At 38.3% G+C, this 25,466-nt stretch overlaps 2 protein-coding genes across 5 annotated transcripts in view; one reads left to right on the top strand and one right to left on the bottom strand.

Annotated features, from left to right (window-relative positions):
* The window catches only part of LOC113068884 (polyhomeotic-like protein 2), a 34,058-nt gene extending 25,898 nt beyond the window's left edge, over positions 1-8,160 (top strand). For 2 of the 4 annotated variants that reach the window (XM_026241770.1, XM_026241771.1), the window contains exons 8-15: positions 62-408; positions 501-645; positions 4,756-4,952; positions 5,814-5,943; positions 6,338-6,452; positions 6,546-6,669; positions 6,752-7,025; positions 7,099-8,160. In XM_026241770.1, the coding sequence (XP_026097555.1) occupies positions 62-408; positions 501-645; positions 4,756-4,952; positions 5,814-5,943; positions 6,338-6,452; positions 6,546-6,669; positions 6,752-7,025; positions 7,099-7,253 (1,487 nt within the window). In that variant the 3' untranslated portion in view covers positions 7,254-8,160. Of the gene's footprint in view, positions 1-61; positions 409-500; positions 646-3,397; positions 3,593-3,660; positions 3,795-4,755; positions 4,953-5,813; positions 5,944-6,337; positions 6,453-6,545; positions 6,670-6,751; positions 7,026-7,098 lie in introns of those variants that run through there. The other 2 variants (XM_026241774.1, XM_026241772.1) reach the window with 2 other exon arrangements.
* A 4,057-nt stretch (positions 8,161-12,217) lies between these two features.
* The window catches only part of LOC113068883 (eukaryotic translation initiation factor 4 gamma 3-like), a 44,547-nt gene continuing 31,298 nt past the window's right edge, over positions 12,218-25,466 (bottom strand). The window contains exons 16-35 of the mRNA XM_026241769.1: positions 25,237-25,356; positions 24,598-24,753; positions 24,177-24,374; positions 23,846-23,992; positions 22,025-22,261; positions 20,323-20,427; positions 19,242-19,380; positions 19,042-19,130; positions 18,021-18,117; positions 17,752-17,869; positions 17,157-17,371; positions 16,964-17,082; positions 16,315-16,487; positions 15,849-15,974; positions 15,666-15,747; positions 15,492-15,590; positions 15,233-15,379; positions 15,068-15,149; positions 13,367-13,513; positions 12,218-13,212 (exon numbers count right to left, since the gene is read on the bottom strand). Coding sequence (XP_026097554.1) covers positions 13,031-13,212; positions 13,367-13,513; positions 15,068-15,149; positions 15,233-15,379; positions 15,492-15,590; positions 15,666-15,747; positions 15,849-15,974; positions 16,315-16,487; positions 16,964-17,082; positions 17,157-17,371; positions 17,752-17,869; positions 18,021-18,117; positions 19,042-19,130; positions 19,242-19,380; positions 20,323-20,427; positions 22,025-22,261; positions 23,846-23,992; positions 24,177-24,374; positions 24,598-24,753; positions 25,237-25,356 — 2,778 coding nt within the window. The 3' untranslated portion in view covers positions 12,218-13,030. The remainder of the gene's footprint in view (positions 13,213-13,366; positions 13,514-15,067; positions 15,150-15,232; positions 15,380-15,491; positions 15,591-15,665; positions 15,748-15,848; positions 15,975-16,314; positions 16,488-16,963; positions 17,083-17,156; positions 17,372-17,751; positions 17,870-18,020; positions 18,118-19,041; positions 19,131-19,241; positions 19,381-20,322; positions 20,428-22,024; positions 22,262-23,845; positions 23,993-24,176; positions 24,375-24,597; positions 24,754-25,236; positions 25,357-25,466) is intronic.

Genomic DNA, 25,466 nt, shown 5'->3' with positions numbered 1-25,466 from the left:
CGAATCTTTATTTTTAAGAGTGTATAGTGTAATATACGATTGTTCTTTGTTTTTATTCCAGCATTTACCCAGATTCAGACCCATCAGCTGCTCCAGCAGCACAAGCAGCAGTTTGTGATACAGCAGCAGCCTCAGATAGTGCAGAGAGGTCAAGCACAGCTCATTCATCCTCACACAGTGCAAGCTGTAGCCATTCAGCCTGCCCTGCCAGCTCAGCCTCAGCAGTGCCCTATCCCTCTGCTGCCCAAAGTGCCTGTTACCTGCCAACAAGCTACCATCTTCCATTCTACTGCTGGGAGTCAGCAGGCCCTTGCCCAGAATGGACATCCTCCCATGCTGAGCCACAGCAAAGCAGCACCTCTACAGCTTACCACAGTTAATGTCCAGATCCAGCCAGTTCAAACTCAAGTACGTGGACTGAACATAATTTATTTGTCCGTTTCTTGATTTGTATGTATCCTAATTTTCTCCTATTTCAACCTTGCCCTGTTCTGAATTAGTTCCAGCTGGATGTGTCCGATAAGGACACCCCTGTTCCTCTCGAACCGCAGCTGCTATCCATCCCAACACAAGTGCCAACCCAGACAGAACAATGCCAATCGGTCAAACAATTTCAACAAAGCCAAGAGACAGAAAACACAGAAGGTACTGATTATTTTAATACATGTTTCATCTCAATTACTTCCATATATTTAGTTTGTTCATTATAAAGGGTTCTTGCTTTTTGTTTAATGTAAGCAATCCCTGCAAGCATTTTCTGCGTTTTGATGAACACATATACAGAAGCCAATATTGGCTCATAACCAGTAACTTTGATGAATATTTAGCCAAATATACAAAAAATACAAAGCCACTATAAAAACAGCTTCAGCAGATGAAAATTAAACTTTTGAATAATTATTTTAAATACTAGGGTGCAGATAATGGGGGTTTTGGGGAGTCTGTTTAAATTATTTAAAAACTAGACTTAAGACTGCATATTGTAAAGTGAATTTATGGATCTGTGGAATAAGTGGAAATGTATAATACACAACAGCCAACTGTTGATGTTAAATGCTACAATGTACAATGTAAAATGAGTTTTTAAAGGTGTAAATAAAACAAAGATTAGTCGTAGTATGTTTTACAAGAAAATACTATTTCAGTTATTCTACTTTAAAATGTCAGTAGTATGTTTCTTTGTAATTTTTTGTGAAATTTATCAACAATTTCTTAGTGAAAATGATTTCTACACCAACTTTATTCAGTGTAGCTGATTTATCATACTGTGTTTCACAGAAACTCAATTGAAAATGCCACATCAACATTAAATACTTTCATCCTAAACACTATTAATTACAGTTTCACAATATATCTCTCTATAAAACACAATATGATAAATCTCTGAAAAAAGGCATGAAATATTGAAACAAGTTTGGTCCCATCCAGCTACTGACCGCAAAACCAGAAGGAAAGACTCCTGAAGCAATCTTGACCTAGCCAGACACAGAGTGCTTTACTACTACGTCACCACCATCTGTAGGTTTGCCAGTCTCAGAAACACAAAGGCCAACGACGCAAGCTCTCCCCTCAAGCGGAAGAGTAGATCTGTCACCCCCCCAGTGTCTATTGTCTGGTCACTGCACTTGCGAGAGTGTGACAGCTTTTTGCTATAATTAGGGGTGAGAGTCTGAGCTCCGTTGTTCTGGGTTGGATCTGAGAATAAAGGTGGACACACTCTAGCTGTCTGGCAGGTGTGTCAGAGGTCTAACCTCAGACGTTAAATTATGAATGATGATAAACTGCTCTTTTATGAACAGAAATGGCTTGAGGCACTTGAATCATAAATCATGTCAGGTTTTTAATTGTATCATGCTGGCTTCAGATAATTTCACTGGATATGGATCATGGTGCATTCATAAAAGTTTTAACGTGTCTTTTGTTTTATATCAAACACATTTAGTGGTTTTCCATGTGTGGGATTAGAAAGCGTATACTTTAATTGGGTCTTTCAATGCTAATATACATATCTCCTAGAACTGATCACTGAGCGAGATAACTTCTCTTTTAAAAGCAGACATAAAAGCAGCTCCAGACTTTGACATTGTAGTGCGAGACAAGCCTGGGTTTTGCTTACGATACTTAGACTCCATTGTGTTCGACTCCCAGCTGCTGAGTGTGGCACATGAGTGGTGTTGTATATCTTACAAGCGATAGACTCACTATGCATGCACCCTGGGTTACCCTGGGTCTTCCTTTGTCCCTGAAGAACCCAAGACCACCTCTTATTGAAAATAGATGTGTCTGCTCTAAATAGGACATATTTTGCAACAAGACCTAAAAAAGTTTTTTTTTTTAAATATATATATTGTTTTTCAGTTGATGTATTGGACATCAACAATAGTGTATATTAATTCGTTACTCAGAGAATTGTATAAAATGTTATTTTCTGATGTTTAATTCACAAGGGGTAGTTTTACTGCATATTTATACTATAAACAACAGTCTGCAATCATAAGCAAGTTTTGCATTCATAAAATAGTGAAATTCTCTCTTAAGTCTATTTGAAACAGAAGCTGTGACTGACTTCTGTATTGTGACGTATTTCCCAGTGAAACTGAATATTGCATGAGAGAAGAATAGAGGACGGGGCTTGATTTTAGTGCAGTCTCTAGCTCAAAGCAGACAGACGGTTTTAGAGCAGTGGTTACATTTTCAGATTTCGACCAAAGATTATGAAGGCAAACTAATGTTTTCATGTGGATTCATTTACACGGATCAGTTGTTCAAAACTGCTAATGTGCTCTGTTCCACTGGTACAAAGAATTGGCATAGGTTTAGGGCCCTACATGAATAAACTAACTATTAAATACATGCAAAATTTGATCTGGAGCTGGCTATATTGTTGGGTTACTAGCATCACTATACTATATATATTGCCTAATATAAGAAATGTTTCAAGTATTATGCTACACTTCAAATTACCTCAATAATTGTATGACTCAGAATTTTTTTTTATTGTTTTCAATTTTCAATCTTATTTTACATAAAAAATTCAACTTTGACAATCTAATAAAGTAGTCTCAAGAAACATATTATTTAAATTTAGATAATTCTTACTGTTCATTCATCTGAATCAGAATCAGAAACACTATAAATGATAATGTAAAGTCGAACGTACTGCAATCTGGCATTCCATGATGCTAATGGCGCTTTTATTTTTTATGAAAAAATAGTGTAAGTGAGTAGTGTACTATTCCAAAATTAGCAATGGAGTACTTTCTCTGCCTACGTGCGCCCCTGTCGTGGAGCGGCTCGCGAGTTTCAACCAATCGCGGAACGGCTCTGTGCTAAACACTACCTGCTATTGGACAGAATTCCAAGCGCGTGGGACCAATCGCAGCTGCGCGATGTTTCCTATTCAGTTCCCCCATACAAAGAGGATTAGAGAAGGAATCGGTTAGAACAAACAAATCCACGCTCACAAAAAAGTTTGGATCGGATCATTTGTTGTACTGCTTTGTGTATAACACCAGTGGATTATGGAAGTGTATTTGGAAGCGTTGGAATGCTAGATTCACTTTAGTGTTTTCCTCTTCTGGCGCTTTAAAGTGTAAGTAAAGAGTGCGTGAGCGGAACAAAGGCGTGTGCTGTTGACAATCGCAAGGACGCCTGTGCGTGAGCGTATGACTGCAGTGTGAAACCCTGCCAAATGTTCGATATAAAGTTACAAAGTTCCTCTGTAACGTTACTTGTTCTGAGGCGCAGGGGTGCAACTGGTCTTTCAGATGCCGAGTTGTTGTTTGCATGCGAGTGTGAGTGTTTTGAGCCGTCTCGAGGAAGCATGGGAATAGTGCTGCTACAGTACGAGCGTAGCGTAACGTTACTGTTTTTCAAAACGGGTAGTGCTGAAAAATACTTCTGGTTTTAATCTAGATCTTTTTTAGATGGTAGCAGTAATAGGCATGTAGCTCATCATAAATCAGTTTGATGTGTGCAGACATTGCAGATCACAGCAGGTAGCTTGGATATGTTTTATTCACATGCATGTATAACACAGCTGTATGCCAGAGTAGTTAAGTTTATAATTGTATCATTAACATATAACAGTGTGCATTAACTCCAACCGTACACATATTTCATAAAATCACTGGGTGACCTATGAGATTGTCATGGAGTAGCGTGAGTGAACTGTTCTTTTTAGTCGGGTCTTTTCGATGAATCCATAGAACCGGTTCTTTAAAGTGTTCTGAACGATTTGTGAGCACGGTTCTCTAATAACCAACAACGAATAAAGGAAAGCATACTGTAAATGTCCATTTCGCTATTTCTATGAAACGTTTATAAACACAAGCGAAAATGGGGTAAGTTTTATTTAAAAAATACTTTGAAAAAGCTTAGTTATGCATTAGTAAAGCAATTAAAATTAACTTAACTGTTTTAAGATGCAAATCTTTAGTTTCGAAGCGACACATTGCAACAACAAACTTAAATTAGACTCGAAATCACTAAAATATTTATTAATACTTAAAAGAACGTATTAAATTAAACAGCGGTAACGTTATATACCCACAAATTACTTTTGAAACGGTGTTAAAATACCATGGCAAGTAGTAACGGGGCTTATGATGACGTAAATACGCAATTACGTAACACTGCCACAGAACCGGATCTTTAAAACAAGTTGTTCTAAAGAACCGATTCGCGGATATGGATTGGACTTGCCGTCAGTATTACAGTGTTTCTAATGGATGCTGTTGTACTTGTGTTGAGCAGGCGGAGTGAATGTGAAGGCAGGTGTGGGCTCACCTCCAGCCATGACCTCGGGCAGCGGCAACAATGCGCCCACGGTGACCGGCAGCGCTCCGCAGAATGCCGAGAGTAAACCGCCGCCACAGGCGGTAGTGAAGCCCCAGATCCTCACGCATGTCATCGAGGGATTCGTGATTCAGGAGGGTGCTGAGCCTTTTCCAGTGAGTGCTTTTTTCATTTTAACACATCCCGCCTGGGTGTTTAAGTTGCTGTTTCAGGTTCTTGCATAATACTTCTTCATAGTTTGTATTTAGTTAAAACTATTGTGTTTTACTATTTAAGAGCGCGTTTCTTTTATTACCATGGTTGGATAAATGTGAACTGATTTGTGTTGGAAACAACAACTACAGCTGCTCTGTAATAAAATAGCAAAAGCCTAAATATTAAAGTAATTATTACAATAGTAAATTATGAATTTATAATGTAAAATATAAGTTGTCCATTTTTTGGTATTTTAAAAATATCTAAGTTAAGTCACTCCACTTGCTAGTAACATTTTGACGAAAGGTTGGAGCTGATTTTGTCATTTACTCACTGCTTGTCACTAAACCCTTAAGACTGACTTTCTTCAGTGGAATCCAAGAAGTTTTGAATAAGGTGCTGATCGTTTCTTCGGCACTTAATTACAATGAATGAATGTCAAATAATACTGCAAAAATAATTGGAATGTAGTGTTTTATGTTCAACTTTAACAGTACCTTTGTGTTACCTTTTCTGTCATTTTGGAATTTGACAAACCTAGACCTCATACATTTCTTCCACAGAAATAGTCACTTAATTGGGCTTTGGGTAAACCATTGCTTTACAAAAATAAACCCATTTTAAGATTTTTTTTTAAAGAGGCACACTTCCCTCTAGTGGACAATATACCACAGTCATAACTTGTATCTACATACTTTGGTTTATGTTTCAAACACAGTGAGCAAGCACATATCCCATACATGGGTATACATTTGAGCATGCAGTACCTGTCCTTGTGTAACGAAGATTGTTTTAATGCAACACCTTGTGGATCTATCCAGGTTGAGCGTCCGTCCTTGCTGATTGAGAATTTAAAGAAACAGAAGCAGCTTCAGGCTTATTCAGACCTAGATAAGAGGTCTCAGACCTTTCAGAATGCAGACTCTGAGATGGAGGACCTTTCACAGCAGGGTAAGGGATAATTTAAAGCTGAAATACACCACATGACTTTTACAAGCTAGTGTGCCCGATGAGTTGACAGATTTCACCGAAAATTGCATAGCGATGATGGGCACAAACTCATAATTCCCATTATTTGGATGATAACAAAAATGTTACATTTTCATCTGTCATCCATTTACAACAATCTAATGTTTTGGTGTGTGTTTGTATTTGGATTGAAAGACTGATTCTCAGTTGTTTAGTGTCTGATGCCTACTTTTTCTGTGTAACCATTTAGAAAGTCACCAAATATATGATGCCTAGTGGTTTAAAATCTGTTCAGATTGTGTCGTGTATTTAAGCCTTTAGTTGCACACTTAATGCTCAGACTGTAGTCCAATCAGCCATGTAAATTCTTTCATAGAGCTGAATAATCAGAATGCCGAGCCAATGCTGTCATGTGAATTCTGTGGGACCGTAGACTTCGCATATAACTTCAAGAGATCCAAGAGGTTTTGTTCTACGGTTTGTGCAAAGAGGTATTTGTGGATCCTTTTGTAGCCTGTAAATGATCTGAGATTTTATCAACATTTGCTTGAGTGTTGGTTTGACTTGTTTTTCTTCTCTTCCAGATATAATGTTGGATGCACAAAACGGATGGGACTTTTCCCAAGAAAATCAACCTCAGAGAACCCAAAGAAACAGAAAGCCTCCAACGCCAATCATCATAACAGCAGCACAGATGTCAGGAAACGGGTAATTGCTATTTCGTCCTGTCTTCTATTGGGTTTGTCTATGCAGAAATGTGCTCACTCGTCTCATTTGTGTTCTGTCATAGAATCCAAGTGCTCAAACAACCATGGCAGCATCTTTGTTATCCCCACACCCCTCTCATCCAAGCCACGGTGAGTCCAGCCAGTGCTCAGACATGTCCAGCTTCGAAGAGCCCATTTCGCCACTATCCAACTCCAGTTTTGGAGCCCAAAGGCTTCAGAATGAGGAAAGATTTGATCACAGTAGAGAGCTCCCTCTCCTGACGCAACACTTCCTGGCCAGCGACCCCACCAAGTGGAATGTCGAGGACGTCTATGAATTCATCTGCTCTCTGCCAGGTAGCTACTAATGTTCCTAGGCTTTTTTTTGTCACAGATGACTTAAGTCACTAACAACTGTCTTTTGCTCCAGGCTGCCAGGAAATCGCTGAAGAGTTTCGTTCTCAGGAGATCGATGGCCAAGCCCTGATGCTCCTCAAAGAGGATCATCTCATGAGCACCATGAACCTCAAACTGGGCCCAGCTCTGAAAATCTTTGCCCGCATCAGTATGCTCAAGGACTCGTAGCCTTTCCCACAGCCTTATCTAGCTAGGAAAGGACATCCTAACAGCTCTGCACTGGTTTCCTCTTCCCGTTGTGGCTTTGGGTCCTGGGGATTGCTGCTCCTCAAAACCACAAACTTGTGTATAGTTCTCATCCCAGTCAAATGGTTTCATTCCTAAAGCATGATGTGACTTGATTACGAATTTCTCTTGTATTCAGCTGTGCCAGGCCTGGGAGGAGGCCACAATCCATCATGTCAAGAAGACAAGCACAAGTACTTTACCATTTGTGCAAACAAATGTTCATCATATGGTAGCATGGAAACAGGTTTACAGTTTCTTCACTGTTTTGAACTGGACTTTGTGATTTGTCTGTCATAAAGTGTCATTGTTGTAGTTCTGGTTCTAATTTTCACAGTTTGGTTAGCTAAGGAAAAATATTGTACCTTTTTAGCCTTGCAGTGTAGGTAGAAAACTGTTCCGGTTTCGTCATCTTACAGGATGTTCCTCAATAAAAATTACATTAGGTGTTGTACTCAAATTAAGCATTCTGACACCGGGATAACAGGAATTAAAACTTTGACTCCAAGATGTGCCTAATATTTTATAAATAGCCCAAAGATTACCCAAATTTTCATGTTTTTATTTCAAGTGAAAGCAGCATTTGCAAAATACATTTACCAGCATTCATGTTTAAGGACTGCCAGTGATATCAATCTACATTTAAGTTCAGAACCCATCTTGGTATGATCTGATGAACTGGGATCATTTTTCATGAATCACAGTTATTCCAGCCATCAATGTGTGCACTCATGTTTGGATGCTTGTGTCTCTATTTTTACATTCATCATTTGATCAAATTTCTGTATTTATTGAGAGCAAGTCTCTGATTCTGTTTTATATTTGAAAATAAAACTCAGAAATCACTGTAGATGTCAGATGATTGTTTTCCCAATGAATCAAAACCTCACAAATCAGTGGGCAGCCATTTATTTTGTGGCGCCCAGGGAGCAGTTTGTTGGTTCGGTGCCTTGCTCAAGGGCACGTCAGTAATGGTATTGTTGACCCAAGACCCACAACCTTAGGTTTAGGAGCGAGCGGCAACCTCCCGCTCTCTCTCGTGAAGCCAACAAGGAAGTGACTAAAACTGTAATGCATGGAATGGCCGCTTGAGGCTGGCTGCAGAAGGGAGTCAATACCATAGACTCCCCATGTTAAAATGCCCAAATTTACGAGACTTAGGTCTCTGCAGAGCAAAAGTGGGCGTTTATCACCATGTGGGTGTTTTGAAACTGCTGGGTGTTTCTGAATCATGCAATCTAAATGATCCCCCTTACCCAACCCCACCCCTAAACCTAACGTCACTATTACATCAACTAATCAGGTATCATGGTGTAAAAACACCTTGATCTCGTAACTCCCATTGCTTTTCTGCAGAGACCTATACTTGAAATTTACAGCAGGAAAAAACATGTTTACAGCCTGGTGCAAAAAAAGATTTTGGTCTATATAGCTAGTTTTTCCCTTCATGACAACTGTGAGGGTGGTGAATTGTTTTATAACTCATCCGTTTAAATTATATTAAGCCTAAAAGTTCTGTATGATTAAGGGCGTGGCCACTAGAGTGCCAGGTGGATTGCCCTGTTGTCATTGCTGTTGTGCCAGGTGGGCGTGGGTCCAGCAACCAGCTCCCGCCTTTTTTGTCCATTTTCGATTACCCCGGAGTGGCACGCAGTCACGGGCTGCCATGATGGTGACGGCCCACTCCGCCCTCTTTTGGTTTCAAAAACTCTCTTCGGAAACCTATAGGTGACGTCACAGACACTACGTCCATGTTTTTATACAGTCTATGGTTAGGAGTCAAACTCTATAACCATTAGGCCATGACTTCCCCCAATGTGCACATTATCCATCCTAAATTTTATTTGATATTATTAATTTTCAATACTCAAACCTCTACAAAATCATATGCAACTAAGGCCCCGTCCACACGGAGACGTGCTTCTGTGAATACGCACAAATTTTTTATCGGATAGGCGTTTCGTCCAAACTGATCCGCCGTTTTCGTAAGGTGAAACCGCTACTTTTTTAAACCGGGTCCCAGAGTGGATACATTTGAAAATGCATCTTTGCGTTTTCGTCTGGACGGCTAATCCGTATATTTTCTGAAACGATGACGTCGTCAGCCCACGTCTCCCCCCTAGTCAGACACCTCTACGTCACGTAACAGCAACAGACATGAACAAAAACTGAATGATTGTCTTTTTATTAACTAACATTAACACTTAACACAATTAATAAATGTATTGTTCCATGTTCGTTTGTGTACCACGTGCAATGTTTATGAGCATAGTCCAAGTGTTCTTCTCTTTTTTAGTGTATCTCTGTGGCAGAATTACAGCGCCTCATACTGGTCTGGCATGTATACTACATCATTTTGCGGTTTCGTGTGGACGCGGATATTTCTTGAGACGAGGAAAAAAAAGATCGGATTGGGGTAAACTCCGTCTCCGTGTGGACGGGGCCTTAATCTTCACTCTGGGTGCCTGTATAATGTCTAATATTAGCCTATGGCTAATAAATTATCAGATTAGCTCGCCAGTGTGTGAGTTGGAGGCTAAGTATAAGTTTAGCACAGATGTATTTTCACTAGCATAACACCCTGACTGAGCGCTTTAGAGTTTCACTACCCGTCAGGCAATCGGTGATATTTTTCAGTTCATGTCAATTAATGTGTCTCTATTAGACATACGGTAAACTCTAGTGTGAAGGTGCATGCTGCCAGTGTGCTGCAGGTGGGTCCTCCCTCTCCCGGTGATTGGAGCATCGTCTTGCCGCTCAGCCAACACCTTTCAACATCGCAGGGTTTGTGTATTTTAGCCAGGAGGAGAGGGGTGACACGATGTCCATCTCAGCCTCTGAGAGGGAAGATTGGGTGAGATCAGAGTCCGATCAGCCAGACAGCATGGGGCAACCAGACCTCCAGGAGGAGCTCATGAGGGTTCTGTCAAAGGCTGTCCATGAGTAGGAGCTTACCTGGAGTCCTCCAGAGGAGCCTGTCATGAGTAAGCTTGACTCCTGGTATTTCAGGTCCACCACCGTCGCTGCGCACCTGTGTCCTGCAGCAGCCAAGACCCTAGGCCTGCAAACCGCGCCAATAAAGCATATGCATATAATGGCGAGGCGGCTTCCGCGCTGCACACCATGGCAGTGCTGCAGGTTTTTCAGGTGAAGCTCCTGCAGGCGGCGGAGGGTGGAGCACTCACCTGGAGCACTAACAAGACCTATCGTCTCCTCCTGGGGGTGCTCGAGAGGTATATCTATTCAATAGATATGCTTTGCAGCTGGCTGGTTTCTCAGAATACCTTTGCCTGGTTTTACAAGCTTGGCGTTCATTCCATATGCACTGGCTTCCAATAGCTGCTCGCATAGAATTCAAGGCATTGATGTTTGCCTAAAAAACTACCACTGGCTCTGCACCCATTTACCTAAATGTGTTACTTCAGACTTATGTGCCCTCTAGAAGCTTGCGTGCTGCAAGTGAACGTCACTTGATTGTGCCATCCCAAAGAAGCACAAAGTCACTTTTACAGACTTTTAAATTAAATGTTCCCTCCTGGTGGAATGACCTCCCTAACTCAATCCGAGCAGCTGAGTCCTTAGCCATCTTCAAGAATCGGCTTGAAACCCATCTCTTCCATCTTTATTTGACCCTCTAACTAACACTCACTATTATAATTCTATTCTTTAATTTTTAAATGATTTTGTATTCTATTTTCTTTTCATTTATTATGCAATTGTATGTGTGTGTGTGTGTGTGTGTGTAAAGATCTCTACCACTAGCTTGTTCTACTCTTTTTTTATTCTGTTTTAATTTTATTTATTATATTATTTAAAAGGTCATGCTGCGTGTACTGTGTTAACCTCACTGAGATTTGTTATAGCACTTATATATCATTGCTCTTTTTGTTGTTTTTGATTGCTTCCACTGTCCTCATTTGTAAGTCGCTTTGGATAAATGTGTCTGCTAAATGAATAAATGTGAATGTATTCCAGGCTTAAGTAGTATTGTACATCAGATATTATTTTAATAATTTCAACAAATTGTCAAGCTCACAACTCGGAAACGGTTTCCAATTCGACTTCATGGTGTTCATTTGCTTGAAGCACCAGTTGGTCATAAAATGTCCAAACTACCTGACAGTAGGCCCGTTTACTGAGTTTCTTGAAGCGCTGTAACAATTTTTGACTCCCAACACAAAAAAAGTAAATTCTTTGCCTTTTGCAAGCTGAAATCAGCTGGACATCTGCCGAATAGTTGTCGTGCATTAATTCAATGCATTAAATATGAACAATGAACAACACTTTAATTTTGATATTTAAAGTGGTATGAATTAACATTGATCATAAACACATTAAATATGAATTAATGAACAATAGTACATTTATAAATAAACTAATGAATTAAGAAGAAAAGTGTTTTAGTTCAGGATTCAAAGTGCATTAATGTTAACAAATAAAATCTTATTGTAAAACAGTACATTTCTTACTTTTTTATTTGCAATTATTTACTTACATATACCTTTTCTACCTTTTACTTTCTTTTTTGTATTAAAATAAGTTTTTCTTTTCAGCAAGGGTGCATTTGTAATCAAAATATCTTATGATCTGTCTATTAATTAAAGAATCCTGAAAAAAAAAATTAGGTTTCTGATAAACTATTAATCAGCACAACCATTTTCTACACTGATAATAGAAAAAAAATGCATCTGGAGCAGCAAATCAGCATATAAAAATGATTTCTTAAGGATTATGAGACAATGACTGGAGTAATGATGCTGAAAATTTAGGAATCACAGGAATAAATTACATTTGTTACTGTATGTATGATCAAATAAATGCAGACTTGGCGAGAATAAGACACTTCTTTTAAAAAAAAAAAAAAAAAAATCTTAACTGACAACACTGTAGAAAATTCACACCATCACCACGGTTTTGTACTTTTATGAATCTTTTTTGTCTTTAATTTATTTACAAGCTTTACATTTGCTCTATCAGTATGAAGAATAACAAGCACTTTAGGTTCAGCAACATCTCCTTAGTGGTTTTGTACACGTCACCATCTGCTCGTGGATGTCCATTCTGAGCTCTCGTCATGTGATCCCAGCAGTCTCCTGAATGCATAATTCCTGCAAGTTTCTGCCAGATTAAATGTTTCACAAAGAGCAAGCTAAAGCAGAGGAACATTTGGTATGGTTATTCAGATAATAACCTTAAACATGTACTAAACACTTCAGTACTGATGTACTCAACGCATCAAAAAAACAATCTGAAAATCATGGAAGCTGTTTAATCATTGTTATTCTCATTATATGAATAAAATTATCATTGTTATTACTCGATCCACCGATAACTGCTCATTGTGTCTGTCCGCAAATGTTAAATACCCTTTTGTTTATGCTGTACTTAAAAAATAAATAAATTAATGAGTCTGTTTCATTTCATTGTTGCGTGTTTGTATTTTTAAGTCTTCTTAAAAAGTATCAAAAAAAAAAACAAAAAAAAAACTTAACTGCAACATTTCTATAAATCATACATTTTTTTAGTGCTCCAGCAAATGTAAGTCATCTTAGGGTCGCTGTATGTCAGTGAACCGTACCATTTCAAATCTTGCTGAGCTCCATCCATCCTAATGCATAATGTGTTGCTTGTTATGTTACATTTTAATTTGATGCAGTTATTGTTTCAGTGACTATCGTCTCTTCAGAACTAGTTGGCAAATGAGTCCATTTGTCCCCTCGTCAATTGTCCTCTGACTCCTCCTCTGCCTCGCGCAGCCACGTGAAGAAAGCAGTGACTGACTTCAGGGCCACACCTTTGCCTTGCTGTTCAGCGGGGTCTTTACTGACCTCCCACTTACAAAAGGCATCTTCAGATATCACATCCTCATCATACAAACAGTCAAAGAACATCCGGAGCAAATCTGCAAAAATGTTAAGAGAATGAAAATGTTTTAATCTCATGGTGAGCGCTCAAAATATCAAACTTAAAAAAAAAGCATCCATTGTAGAATAGTGTTTCTAACAAATATTTGATGTGTTGTGCGTCTAAATGGGAATGTGAAAGCTTTGACTCACTAGGAGGCTGGTCCAGTTTTACTATCAATGCTTGAAGTGCGTAAAGTGCTTGCAACTGTCTCTCTGTGTCTGAGTTAAGGTACTTGTGTAATACAGGCAATCTTTTCTGGATTATAGACAAGTCCACTTTGTATGAGGAGCCCTCAGCTGCAGACACAAAACACAAGATTAGAGTATTTCACACTTTGGCATTTGAAACTGTACCACAGAGTGCTAAAATTTGCATAACTGTATGTCCACTAATCTATAATTTTTTTTTTTTTTTTTTCTGAAATTAATTGTGATTAATCCCACCTAACAATAACGTTTTTAAATATACTTCTATATTGCAATAATTAAATCTTCACATTCAATCTTCAAATGAATGTACAGACAACAAAGACAGTATGTTTTTTATGTTTAATGCCTTAATGACTGATCAGTATCACTGTTGCCAACACTACTGGTGTCTCTATAAAGTAGTTTTTAACACTAATATTTAACTAATGACTATAACCATTCAACATGATAGTATAATTGAGAGCTATCAATTTTAACATTTATTAGACTTAAAAAAAAAAAAATTCTAATTTAACACATCTTCACATAAACCCATTATAATAAAAGTCATATTTAGGTACCTGTGCACTTCAGCAGAAATATACAGAAATTGAACAGAGTTATCCCTTAACCTCTTAAAGCTATAAAAGCTTTTTTCTCTTTGATTAAAAACTTCACATCAGCCGGCTTATGAGGTTATTTGGCTGCTACTGCTTTAAAAGCCGCCGCTGTTGAACATGATGTGGATCTGACATGCATTGTATCTTCTTTCAACTCTCTTTACCTTTTCTGAAAAAAGTCTCTGCTAATGAACTGACAGGTTGAATCGAGTGTGTTAGATGAGGAAAGTAGGGACGGAGTGCTTTAGGGCAGTTTGGAAAACCATTTTAGAGGAATTTTCTTGCAATATAACATATGTTATAGATATATCACTACATGCATGCACAGTTGTAGGCAGATTTAATTGCCTTTTTGGCAGTGTAGTTTATTTTGAGCTTTGATATGAAATGATGAAATGATGCAGGCTACAACCCGCTCTGTGAGCCCAGTACTGTTTCCACACTCGTTTGACTCACACCTGCAGCTGTAGTAAAGCTGGAGCACGCGTCTGAAATATCTCTGGTTTATTGTGGTTGTAAAGACGTTCTACAACTAAATAAATGCTCTTCTTGTCAAGAAAGAGTGCACTTGTGTGTGCGGTCTCCAACCCTAGCCCTGCCCCAGCTTTAACAGTGTTAAATATTTTGAACGCATTAAACTGGAAAAAATCATCACCTGCATTAACAAGCTAATTTTGTCAGCACTAATACTAAATAACTTGATGTGCATAAAATAATAATACATTTTGAACTTTTTATTTATTTGTTATTTATTTAGATTTTTGTACAGTTATGCTTAATGTGGGAAGAAAAATTATTAAGTTATATTTTTCACAAATATTATTCGAGTAAGTAATTATTAGCTATTTGAAAATCCCAAAACCTGTCTCATAACAACGTAAATAGCAGTAATTTTTACATTTTTTTTGTGTTGTTTTAATAGTCGTTAAATGACATCAATTTGGGATTAAATATGGCTCAGTCATTTCTTTAATAAATTACACTTCCCAAAACAGCTTTCTGTTGTTACTGTATAAAAAAAGAAAAAACCTAAGCCACTTACTTTTCACTGCTGCCTTGCACACAGCAGTCATTAAAGCTCTGATGAAAGGAGGTGAACTCATTTCTGATTCATCTAGATTGGCCTGTAATACACCACCACACATCAGTGACAAGATCCTTCACTTCCTATAATCAAACAAACCTAAAGAGCTGGATGTAAATCTACCTCAACCCAGTCAAAGATTCGTTCATCACCAGCCATGTCCTCCAGCAGTAGTTTTTCAAGTTGCTTGTTCAGTTCCTCAGATGAGAGTGTTCTCTTAGAGACAGCCTCGGGCAGGGTTGAGCCGTCAGAAAGTGTAAAGTCTAGTTTCTGTAGGAAGGTAAATGATTATCACGTGTTCAGTATGGAACAGCTGATTAATAGGTGAGTTTTGATGGTTAGCATATATTAGATGTCTAAGAGAAGGTAAATGAAGGCTCACATGTTCTGTGATGAAACTGTGCACATCCTCCGTTTCAGGTACAAAATCCACCCAGCTCAACCCCGAGTCCCTCCATAAGGATCCCACTTTCCTATGGCTCTGCAAACACACAATCCATTCATTCCTACTACTGGCAATACAAACCAAATGTTTGATTCAAATCTTTCAGCTTACCATTTGTTTGCATAGAAGGTGCAATATTTCAGAAAATAATATCCCAGCTCTTCCCACAGGGAGTAATGGTTTGCTAAATTCGCTGCAGACACAAAATAAGCAAATAAAACGCGTGTAAAGGCAATTACTAAAGCTGATGAGTTCTATGAATCTATTAACAGCTCACCAAACACCAAACCTCACCTAAATAATTCTCTCATAGAGATTCCCCCCTCTCGAAGCACAGGGGTCACCAGCTCCGCAAGGTACAGCCATATATGGGGAATATCAATGGCCATATCATCTGCTAATTCAAGAGTTTCAGAGAACCTGGGGGAAGAAACAAGTATATTAAGTTATAATATACTTAATATATATATATATTTAAGTTGGATGAAGTTGATTTTGAAAGATTACATTGTTTTGAAAAATCACATACCCATGTATGAAACAACCAGTATTGGCAATGGTATCGTTAAAATAAAAAAATGTAAAAAACTTATACATTGAAATTAAAAAGGGTTATTGCCTCATGCTATCTTAGTAGGTAATGATTGTGAGGCTGCTTACTAAATTTTGGAACAAAATTCAAAGGCACACATAACACAACCAATGCAAAGACTATAAGGACCAGTTTTCTTCTGCATTTGTTCAAGCACTGCAATCTCACCCTTTAAAGAACTGATGTTTGTGGAGGATTCCAGCCTGCAGGAGCTGGTAGAGCAGCTGACCCATATGATCTCGCGTGATCTGACTCCTCTCCAGCGTGGACTCCACACCCACTCGCACAAACACATAGAGCATGGCAGGTTGCTCTAGTTCCTCCACACACTGCACTGCCTCCTGCATTACAAGTACACCACGCTTAAAAAAACCTTCTACTGCCATTCACGACTTCTTTTTTCCTTTTATTTAGTTGACAGGGACATTGTACATTAATAAAACATTCCTGTAAATGTACTAGAATCAGCCTTAGACAAGATGTTACAAGTCACCCTAAAATAAAAATTTATTAAAAATACATACTAGAACATTTTATAATTACATAGTACAAACCAAACAGTATTCCATTAAACAATTGGATCAAATGAAGACAATATAAAATAATTAACAATACAGCAAGCAAATTTAAATTTCTAGTGTTGACAAGTCTGAGTGTCATGTGTGTCTAGATCTCTTATAGCTGTCAGAATAGTATTCCATTCCCGTGCAGCTTTGACAGAAAAAGCAGACTGACTAAAATTACTTCATCTAAGCGGTATGATACAGGACTGGGAGATACAGTATTATAAGTGGTGATTAAAAAAAATAGTACAAACCTTGTAATCATTAATGTGCAAAAACTCATCAATAATGGACTTGGACCGCCTCTCCATGTCCTCTTCTGGTAATGTAGGCTTATCTGGAGAGAGTCCTGACAGTACTTCGAGTTTAACAGCTGCAATGAGAGACAGCCTTTAATGTTGGATTCTCTTTATGTATTTCACCATCATTATAATCACAATGGCTCACCGGACTCCCTGGATTGGCTACGCTCCAGTCTGCTGTTGTCTGCAGTGCTGGCGGGCAGCTTGGGCGTGTCTGAGGCATTCGAGTCTCTGCGGGACACTTCCTGGGCCGACTCCTCAGGAGCCTCCTTATTGCTGCTACCCAATGAGACGGGCCCTGTCCGAGCGGGACCCGCACTCAAAGGCTTATCATTACGTTCTCGTCCTGAGCTTCCTCGACTGAGAAATTCACAAGCACACAAAAACAGACATTCATGAATCTCCAAATGTAAGTGTTTTCTATCAATTCATTACAAATGAAATCATATTTTAATTGAATTATTATTATTTAACTTATATAATGTTTTATGTTTATTTGAATGTATTATATAATTTAAATATAATATTTGAAATATATTTGAATAATTATTCAAATTCTAAAAATGTCAGGTATAATAATTATAAAGCTTCTAATATTAATAATAGAGCAGCACAGAATGAGTGATGTGAGTGAGCGATTTTTTTTTACACATATTACATTTTTATTAACACAAACTAAATGTATTAATGAAAAGGTGTCTCCTCTTTCTCAATGAATATATTTTACATGCATACAATACCTGCTGAGAACTTTCCTTGCATCAAAATCTGGGGATGTAGAGGGTAAAGAGGAGGCCGGGGGCGCTGAGGGTTGCAGGGCTGAGTAACGATTTAAACTGGCACTGGGACGAGAGACATCTAAAAGAAAAAAGGGTCGATAGGGGGAGAGGAGGATCAATTTTACATTAGTAAACAAAGTATAGAGCAAGAAAATCCTGCTATAAAGTATAAAACAGCCAGAATTGATAGAGCCAGCAGCCCACGTCTGACTACATCAGTATTTCTTTACCTGACTCACTGGCCTTGGCTCCAGCCCCTCCACTGCTGCCCTTCATCCAGTTCAACTGAGCTCTTGGTCCCAGCTGAATCTTCTCATCTATCGTTGGCTGAAAAAAACAAACACATACACACACACACACACAAACACAACCATCTTTTGTAAGAACATGTTATATTTACTCATGCATTCACATAGATGAGTGTTTCTTGGGGATTTACAGACGTCATCATTTAAATTAGCAGCTCATCGGTGAGAGCTTTATGAACTGCACTTGGTCTGTAAGAAAAGGTACAAAGTGAGCAGCACTGCAGATCCCCAGAACCAGTGAGATACTAAGATGCTACTACACAAGACGACAGAAGAACCATCAGATGGGGCTGTTGAGTCAAACAGTTAATTAGCATACTTACAAACAAGCTAAGCAAAAAAGAAAAAGGTTTAATGTAAAAAAAAAATTATTTTAACACCGTTAAGACTCACTAAATATTGTTATATTCATGCTCAAAAGGAGATAGGGCCAATAGGGCTAGAAAGTTCATCCCGATCTTTTTTGTTTTAGTTGAGATGTTTTGCAGTAGTGTTTTAACTGTGCTTATGCTGTGCTTTTCACTGTCAGACAGTTTGCATGGTAAAATCAAGCACAGTTATACAGTTTTACAGTTAAGACCAATTAGTAGAATAGTCATTTTTTATAAAATGAATGAATGAAATATATATTATTTTTCTTTATAAATACATATTTTTTGGGTGAAATGCTTTAAGTCAACATGTTTTAAAGCAGCACTCTGCAAAGCACAATAAATGGCATGTAGCAAGGTGTAGTTAGACCTTCACAAATGTGATTCAGCTGATAAGATTGATTATTGACATAAAGATGCAGCTTCCTTGCTTCCAAACAGATCATGGGGGAGTATGACAAAAATGCAGAACAGGATATATAGATTCTCTCTCTCTAAAACTCTGTTATGCTAGCAATCTCAAGATGTGACTAGAAGGAAAACGTGTTTTTAGTTTGACATCTGGACTTTACCTTTGAGATCTTGGGAATCTTAGCGGGGTCTATTGTTCTGCTGTTCTTAGTCATAGGCACAGTGCTCCAGGTCTCCTCTCTCTGCACCACTGCAACATTAAGAGAAAGAACGGTTGGAACAGAGTACGGCTGGGAAGGAGGCCCACAGGACTGAGTAAGCTGTAAAGAGGATTAGCCTACAGCAGAAGTCTCTTTCTGACCTGGTCTCCTCTTGTTGTCCTTGGACAGCAGTTGCTGCTGGACCTTCCTCTGTTCCTCCTGCTCCTCCAACTTTGCCTCTTTATGGATCTGCTCAATGGTCTTTGGGCCAAGGTCAGCTCTCCGAGACACCCAATTGTGCTGAAACGAAGTTAGAAAAAATATAAAGTTCAACAACAGGATCATAAATACTATTAAAAACATTGACTATTTTGAGTGTCTACTTGGTCGATTAACAGAAACATTGCGTCCCCCAAATCCATGCCTACAAACTTTTCAATGGCTAAACAATTATTTATTACAATTTCTTTGTATATTGAGTAAATATAATACAAAAGAAACAATTTTTAACATTTCATTTCTTAAACTTTGTCTATGTCCTATTTACCATTATTAAACTGAATTACGTATTAAAAAACTGCCAATGAGTCAAATTTTATAATAAAAAAAAAATTGTGACTGAAGGTTTTTTATTTTAAATAAATGCTGTTCTTTTGAACATTCCATTCCAGAATTCTGTAAAAATGTATAATGGACAATAGCATATACATATATAAGCATTATATCACAGTTAAAATCAACAAACTGAACATATCCTTGAGTTTAAGCTTTTTGAGAAGTACCATATTTTCCGGACTATAAGTTGCACTTTTTTCATAGTTTGGCTGGTCCTGGGACTAGAACCAAGAGAAAACATTACCGTCTCCAGCCTCGAGAGGGCGCTCTATGCTGCTCAGTGCTCCTGTAGTCTACACTGAAAACAGAGTGCCTCTCGCGGCTGTAGACGGTAATGTTTTCTCTTGGTTCTTGGTTCTAAATAAATGCGACTTATAGTCCAGTGTGACTTATATATGTTTTTCTTCTCGTCATGACGTATATTTGGACTGATGTGACTTACACTCAGGTTCGACTTATAGTCCGGAAAATACAGTAGTTAATTCATTCCCTCTTACAAAAACCTTAATGACACAATCTTGTACATCTGTCTTTATTTCATGAGTTTCAAATGAAATGTTGTAAGTTTGGTGCACAGGTTACTGAAAAGCTTTCTTTGATCCCCGTTCCAAATGTAACAAAACTCACCAATCGCAGGTCAATAACATCCTGCAGCATGAACCGAATGCGCGATGAAGTTTTTCTCTCCTTTACTATCTTCTCCATCTGGTTAAAGTACTGATCCATTCGTGGCTAAAAAATAAGAAGATTAAGACTGTGAAGAAGATTCACAAGCTTAAAAAATAATAATTAATAGACTCTCATATACTATTTAATGGACTTCTTTGCTGACATGAATTGACATTCGCTTTTAATTAAAGGGGGGATGAAATGCTCGTTTTCACTCAATATCCTGTTAATCTTGAGTACCTATAGAGTAGTACTGCATCCTTCATAACTCCAAAAAGTCTTTAGTTTTATTATATTCATAAGATAAAGATAGTCTGTACTGATTTTCCCGGGAAAAACACGACCGGCTGGAGGCGTGACGTGTGGGGGGAGCTAAAGAATCACGAGCGCAAATAGGCTTTTGCGTCGAGAGCATGTGGAAGCTGTGACATTACCATGAGGGAAAACCCATCATCCCAAACAAACCATGGTTCACAGTCAGATTCAGCTGTTTATTTATGATCCAGAATCAGATCCAGAGGCTGAAACTGAACGAGAGCAGCAGCAGCAACCACTCGCTCCGAGCGGGGCTCGAACCCTGGTCTCCGGCATGGGAGGGGACGCACTAACAAGGAGGCAGAGATATTTGAAGCAGTTTTACTCGTCGCCTGCGGTTCCAACACACGATCGTGACCCTTTATTGTTGGGATTGCATCATCCTTAAGAAATAAACGATACGCAAAACCGTCGTCAAACTGGGCCTTGTTTGTAAAACAAGCATCTTCGAAATGCAGGGAACAAACAAAAACACTTGCACAACTCCGTTGATGCTCTGTAAAAATAAACTCCATCCACTGTTCCCTTAATGCTGTTTTTTTTTTTGTAATCTGTGCAGGGTTGTCTTGCCCTGGCAACCAAAAACACACTCCTTTTGTGACTTTTCGCGACGCTCTCGCTCTGATCAGTGAATCGCTCTGATCAGTGAATGTCAGTGCTCTGCTATACGGGAGCGCGCGCTCTTCCGGCAGAAGTGCCCTTAGGACCCATATAAGGAAATTCCGCTCCATCTAACGTCACACAGAGCCATACTCGAAAAAAACTTTCCGAAACTTGTGACAAACCGGAAGGAGTATTTTGGGAACAAAAATACTCCTTCAAACGTACAACTTAATTTTTGAAACTTTGTCCATGTTTATCATGGGAATCCAACTCTTTTAACAGTGTAAAAAACTCAGTATGCATGAAATAGCATTTCACCCCCCCTTTAAAGTAAAAAAAAAAAAAAGATCAACTAATGAGACGAGGGTGAGTAAATAATGACAGAATTCCTATTTTTGGATGAACTACCCATTCAAGTGCATTAGGCACCACCCTCACAGTTCTCAGCTGAATCCAAAGTGAGTTTTGGAAGCAGAGCACATTAAAATGACTCATTTAGGATTTGTTTCCAAACAGCAGATGATATAAACGAGGCTCTGTGGATGTGAGAGGCAAGAGCAAAACTCCACTGCTGCAGTGCAAAGAATGGCCAACATATAGATTACTTTGCATATTTGCATTGAAATAAGCAAGAGTGTGTATGCATTCATATGGGCTGCAGCAGCAATCAACAGATTAGATGGACAATTATTCTTAATACCCATTATATAGGACATCGTCCTGATTAGGATAAACCGCTGACCTTAGCTTTCTCAAAGTCCAGGTCCTTTCCAATAGTTGTGAGCAGCCTGCACAGGCACTCCAGTGACTCCTCATCATGGTTTTTCAGCAACTTCACCACGCAGTCGTGCATGATGGCCTCTGTCAGCATCTTCAGCTTGAAGAGCTCACCGATGAACTTGATGTTGCCAATGGAGCGTCTGCGGGCCTTATCTTTGGCTTCTTCCAGCTCCTCCTGCAGCCTTTCCCGCTCGCTAGCCTGAAAGCGAGAATAAGAGAAAGAGGACAAGTCTGGAGATTATTTTCAGAAGAAGCCCTTACAGTAGCTTTTAATATTGAGATTTCAGTCTTTATTTCTTTGATTAAACTGAAACAATTTAAATGCAATTTGTTTTATATTTGTGAATTTTTTATTGGAATTTAATGGAAGTGACAGATTTTTTCTTCTGTATTGTGACTGCTTTCCAAAAGAAACAGATTATCGAGAATGCTAAAAATGTAGGGGGAGAATTTGGTTCAATTCATTGGTTGTTGATTGGATGAAGGCAGATCTAAATGCGAGCTAGCAGTGCATTGTCAGAAAAGGGTGGAGACTAAATGATTGGAGAAATCCAGCATACATCACCAGAGAAAAGTAGGGACGCACTGAAACAACAAAACCAAAATGAAAAGTTTCGGCAAATACATTTGGGTCGCAAAACTCGGTAGACTGTTTATAGTGTCAAATCCTCAGGTCATTAAATCAAATTAGTCGTAGTAAGTTTCTTTGGCAACAAGTCACCTCTCAAAATCTAAAATTATCCGTATTGCTACTCAATCATATTTTTTTGACGTTCACCTGTTGTAATATATCCATGTTGTATGCATGAAATATATGCTAAAACATTCAAGACACATCACGCATCAGTCATATTTTATTGCCTTCAAAAGCAGTTTGGGCTGAAATGTTTTTTTTTTGTTGTTGAGAAATTCAGAATTCAGAATCACAACGTTACACAAAGATAAAAAAAAACAAAAAAACTTAAAAACAGCACAAGACTTACATCGACTACTTTTACAGTAAAAATCATGAGATGAGAGTAACATGAAGGTCAATGACAGTAACTAACTACTGTATTTTCCGGACTATAAGTCACACTTTTTTTTCATAGTTTGGGCTGGTCCTGCGACTTACAGTCAGGTGCGACTTATTTATCAAAATTAATATGACATGAACCAAGAGTTCACATTACCGTCTACAGGTTTGAGGAGCTATGCTGCTCAGTTCTCCTGTAGTCTAGCACTGAAGACATAGAGCGCCCTCTCGTGGCTGTAGACGGTAATGTTTTCTCTTGGTTCTTGGTTCTAAATAAATGCGACTTATAGTCCAGTACAACTTATATATGTTTTTTTTCTTCGTCATGACGTATTTTTGGACTGATGCGACTTATATTTAGGTGCGACTTATAGTCTGAAAAATACGGTATAAATATGCACACAATTACAAAAAAAAATTATTTTAAAAACTAATTTTATATTTAATTGAGTTAAGGCTCATGTACCATTCATTTTTGTATATGTACTCACAGGTACATAAATATAAATACTAGCAATATTTATATATATATATATATATATATATATATATATATATATATATATATATACATATATAAAAGAAAATATGGAATATAATTGCGGAAAATGTTTTGGAGGTCATTTAAATCCACACAAACAATTCTAAGAAACGTTCTCATATCTCATGTTATTATAGGCAATTGCATCAAGGCAATCTGAATGGCCTGTGATCCATTTAAGATCCATTTAACAGTTTTAGTGATACTTTTGGTGCTGAAGGACTTACTGAAGTAGCTGCCTCCAGCTCCCTGTGTTTCTTCTCGAAGGCATCGTCATCCACTTTGTCTCTTTCAAACTCCTTCTGACAGCGATTCAGAAGAAGCTTCCGGAAATTCACATAGGTGCTGGGCTTATCCGTCATGGGCACTTTTAACTACACACACAGCATGTGACTAATTTAGACGTGCACTCACCAACTAAACACACTCAGTTTCCAATTTCACTTTGCTCCCAAAAACACAAATACAAATGTAAATAATGAATCAGTGATCTACTTAACTTGTAAATCACTTGATATTTTTGAACAAACCCTGGTTTTAATGGAAAGTCTGACTCACCAAGGCCAGACAGCTGCACATATTGCCATAGGCCACAGAGAAGCTGGGTTCATCAATGGCTTTCTCAAAAACCAGGTCTATGACTCCTTTGAGCCGCTCCTCCGTGTCGATGGTGAGGTCAGTCACCTGCTTCATCAGCTGGTTGAACATCTGTGGTGTCAATTTGTTGAGAATACTACGGACTTTTCGGAAAAGCTCCTGTAAAAATATCAATGAACACATTACTGAGTGTCCTTTACTTTACTTTCCAATACAGAATGCAACAATCAATCCCAAGCTCCATTTCCTTTCTATATAAGAGAAAGTAATGATGTAATGATTTAATCATAGCTGAACATCTGGATACCACAGCATGCTTTTGTTGTGCTGCAAAATAAGACATTTGCATTTGGTTCCGGATTAAGTGTAAGTGCAGGAAGACCTGAGTTTTCATGGTCTCTGAATCGTCAATGACATTGTCCCGCTTCATGCCAGGTTTCCATGCATGCTCTGCTGTCTTCAGCTGCACGTCATCATTTACCGACACATTTGTGATGATCTTACGTCCAGATGGGCGACGCAGGCCAACATTCAGCAGCTGAGGGAACAGAAATTATTATAACAGAATTAAGAGCATATCTAAAGTAAGATCAATTTAAAATGTTTTAATTCATGTGAAGTATTAGAATTGAATTGCATTTAAGGTAGAGAGCATAATAAATGACTTTTTGTATTATATATTTATGGCAGTGAGAGAAGAGCAAAGGAATGTGTGAGAAACCAGTGACAAATGCTAAACTTCTCCTTTTGTGCATCAAGGAAAAACACGAGTTCAGAGTAACATGAAGGTGAGCAGCTGATATAAATTTCTGTGTATCTGTCTGATTATTCATATGCACGTATTTATAAAAAAAATGCTTTTGCATATTATTTACGAAAATAGATCGTAGGAACGTAGTGCAGGGAATGTAAATTGTAACTAAATGAAAGATCTCAGAGCATAATAATTGGCTTACTGTAGTAATGAATCAAAACTCCATATTTTTTTGTATAAATAAAAATGTAAAAAGTTGGGACGAACCGGGGCTCCCCTGCCTCCTGAAATCTGTCGGCCAAAATCTGCAAATGCTGGTGTGAAGTCCGGGCCTCTGGATATTACACGTGGGTCTACCGGCCGCATGGCCAGCTTATTTTGGTTAATCTGTTCAGTTAGGGAGAAACACATTAGGCTTCTCTTAAAGAACAACGTACTTCTCTGTACAAGATCACTAATGAGTTTTACAGATTCAACAGATTTCCATAGCAGTCCAT

Source organism: Carassius auratus, unplaced genomic scaffold, assembly GCF_003368295.1.
Source record: "Carassius auratus strain Wakin unplaced genomic scaffold, ASM336829v1 scaf_tig00000254, whole genome shotgun sequence".
NCBI lineage: Eukaryota > Metazoa > Chordata > Actinopteri > Cypriniformes > Cyprinidae > Carassius > Carassius auratus.
The sequence above is the reverse complement of the archived record's forward strand: the minus strand, read 5'-3'. Positions and strand labels throughout refer to the sequence as shown.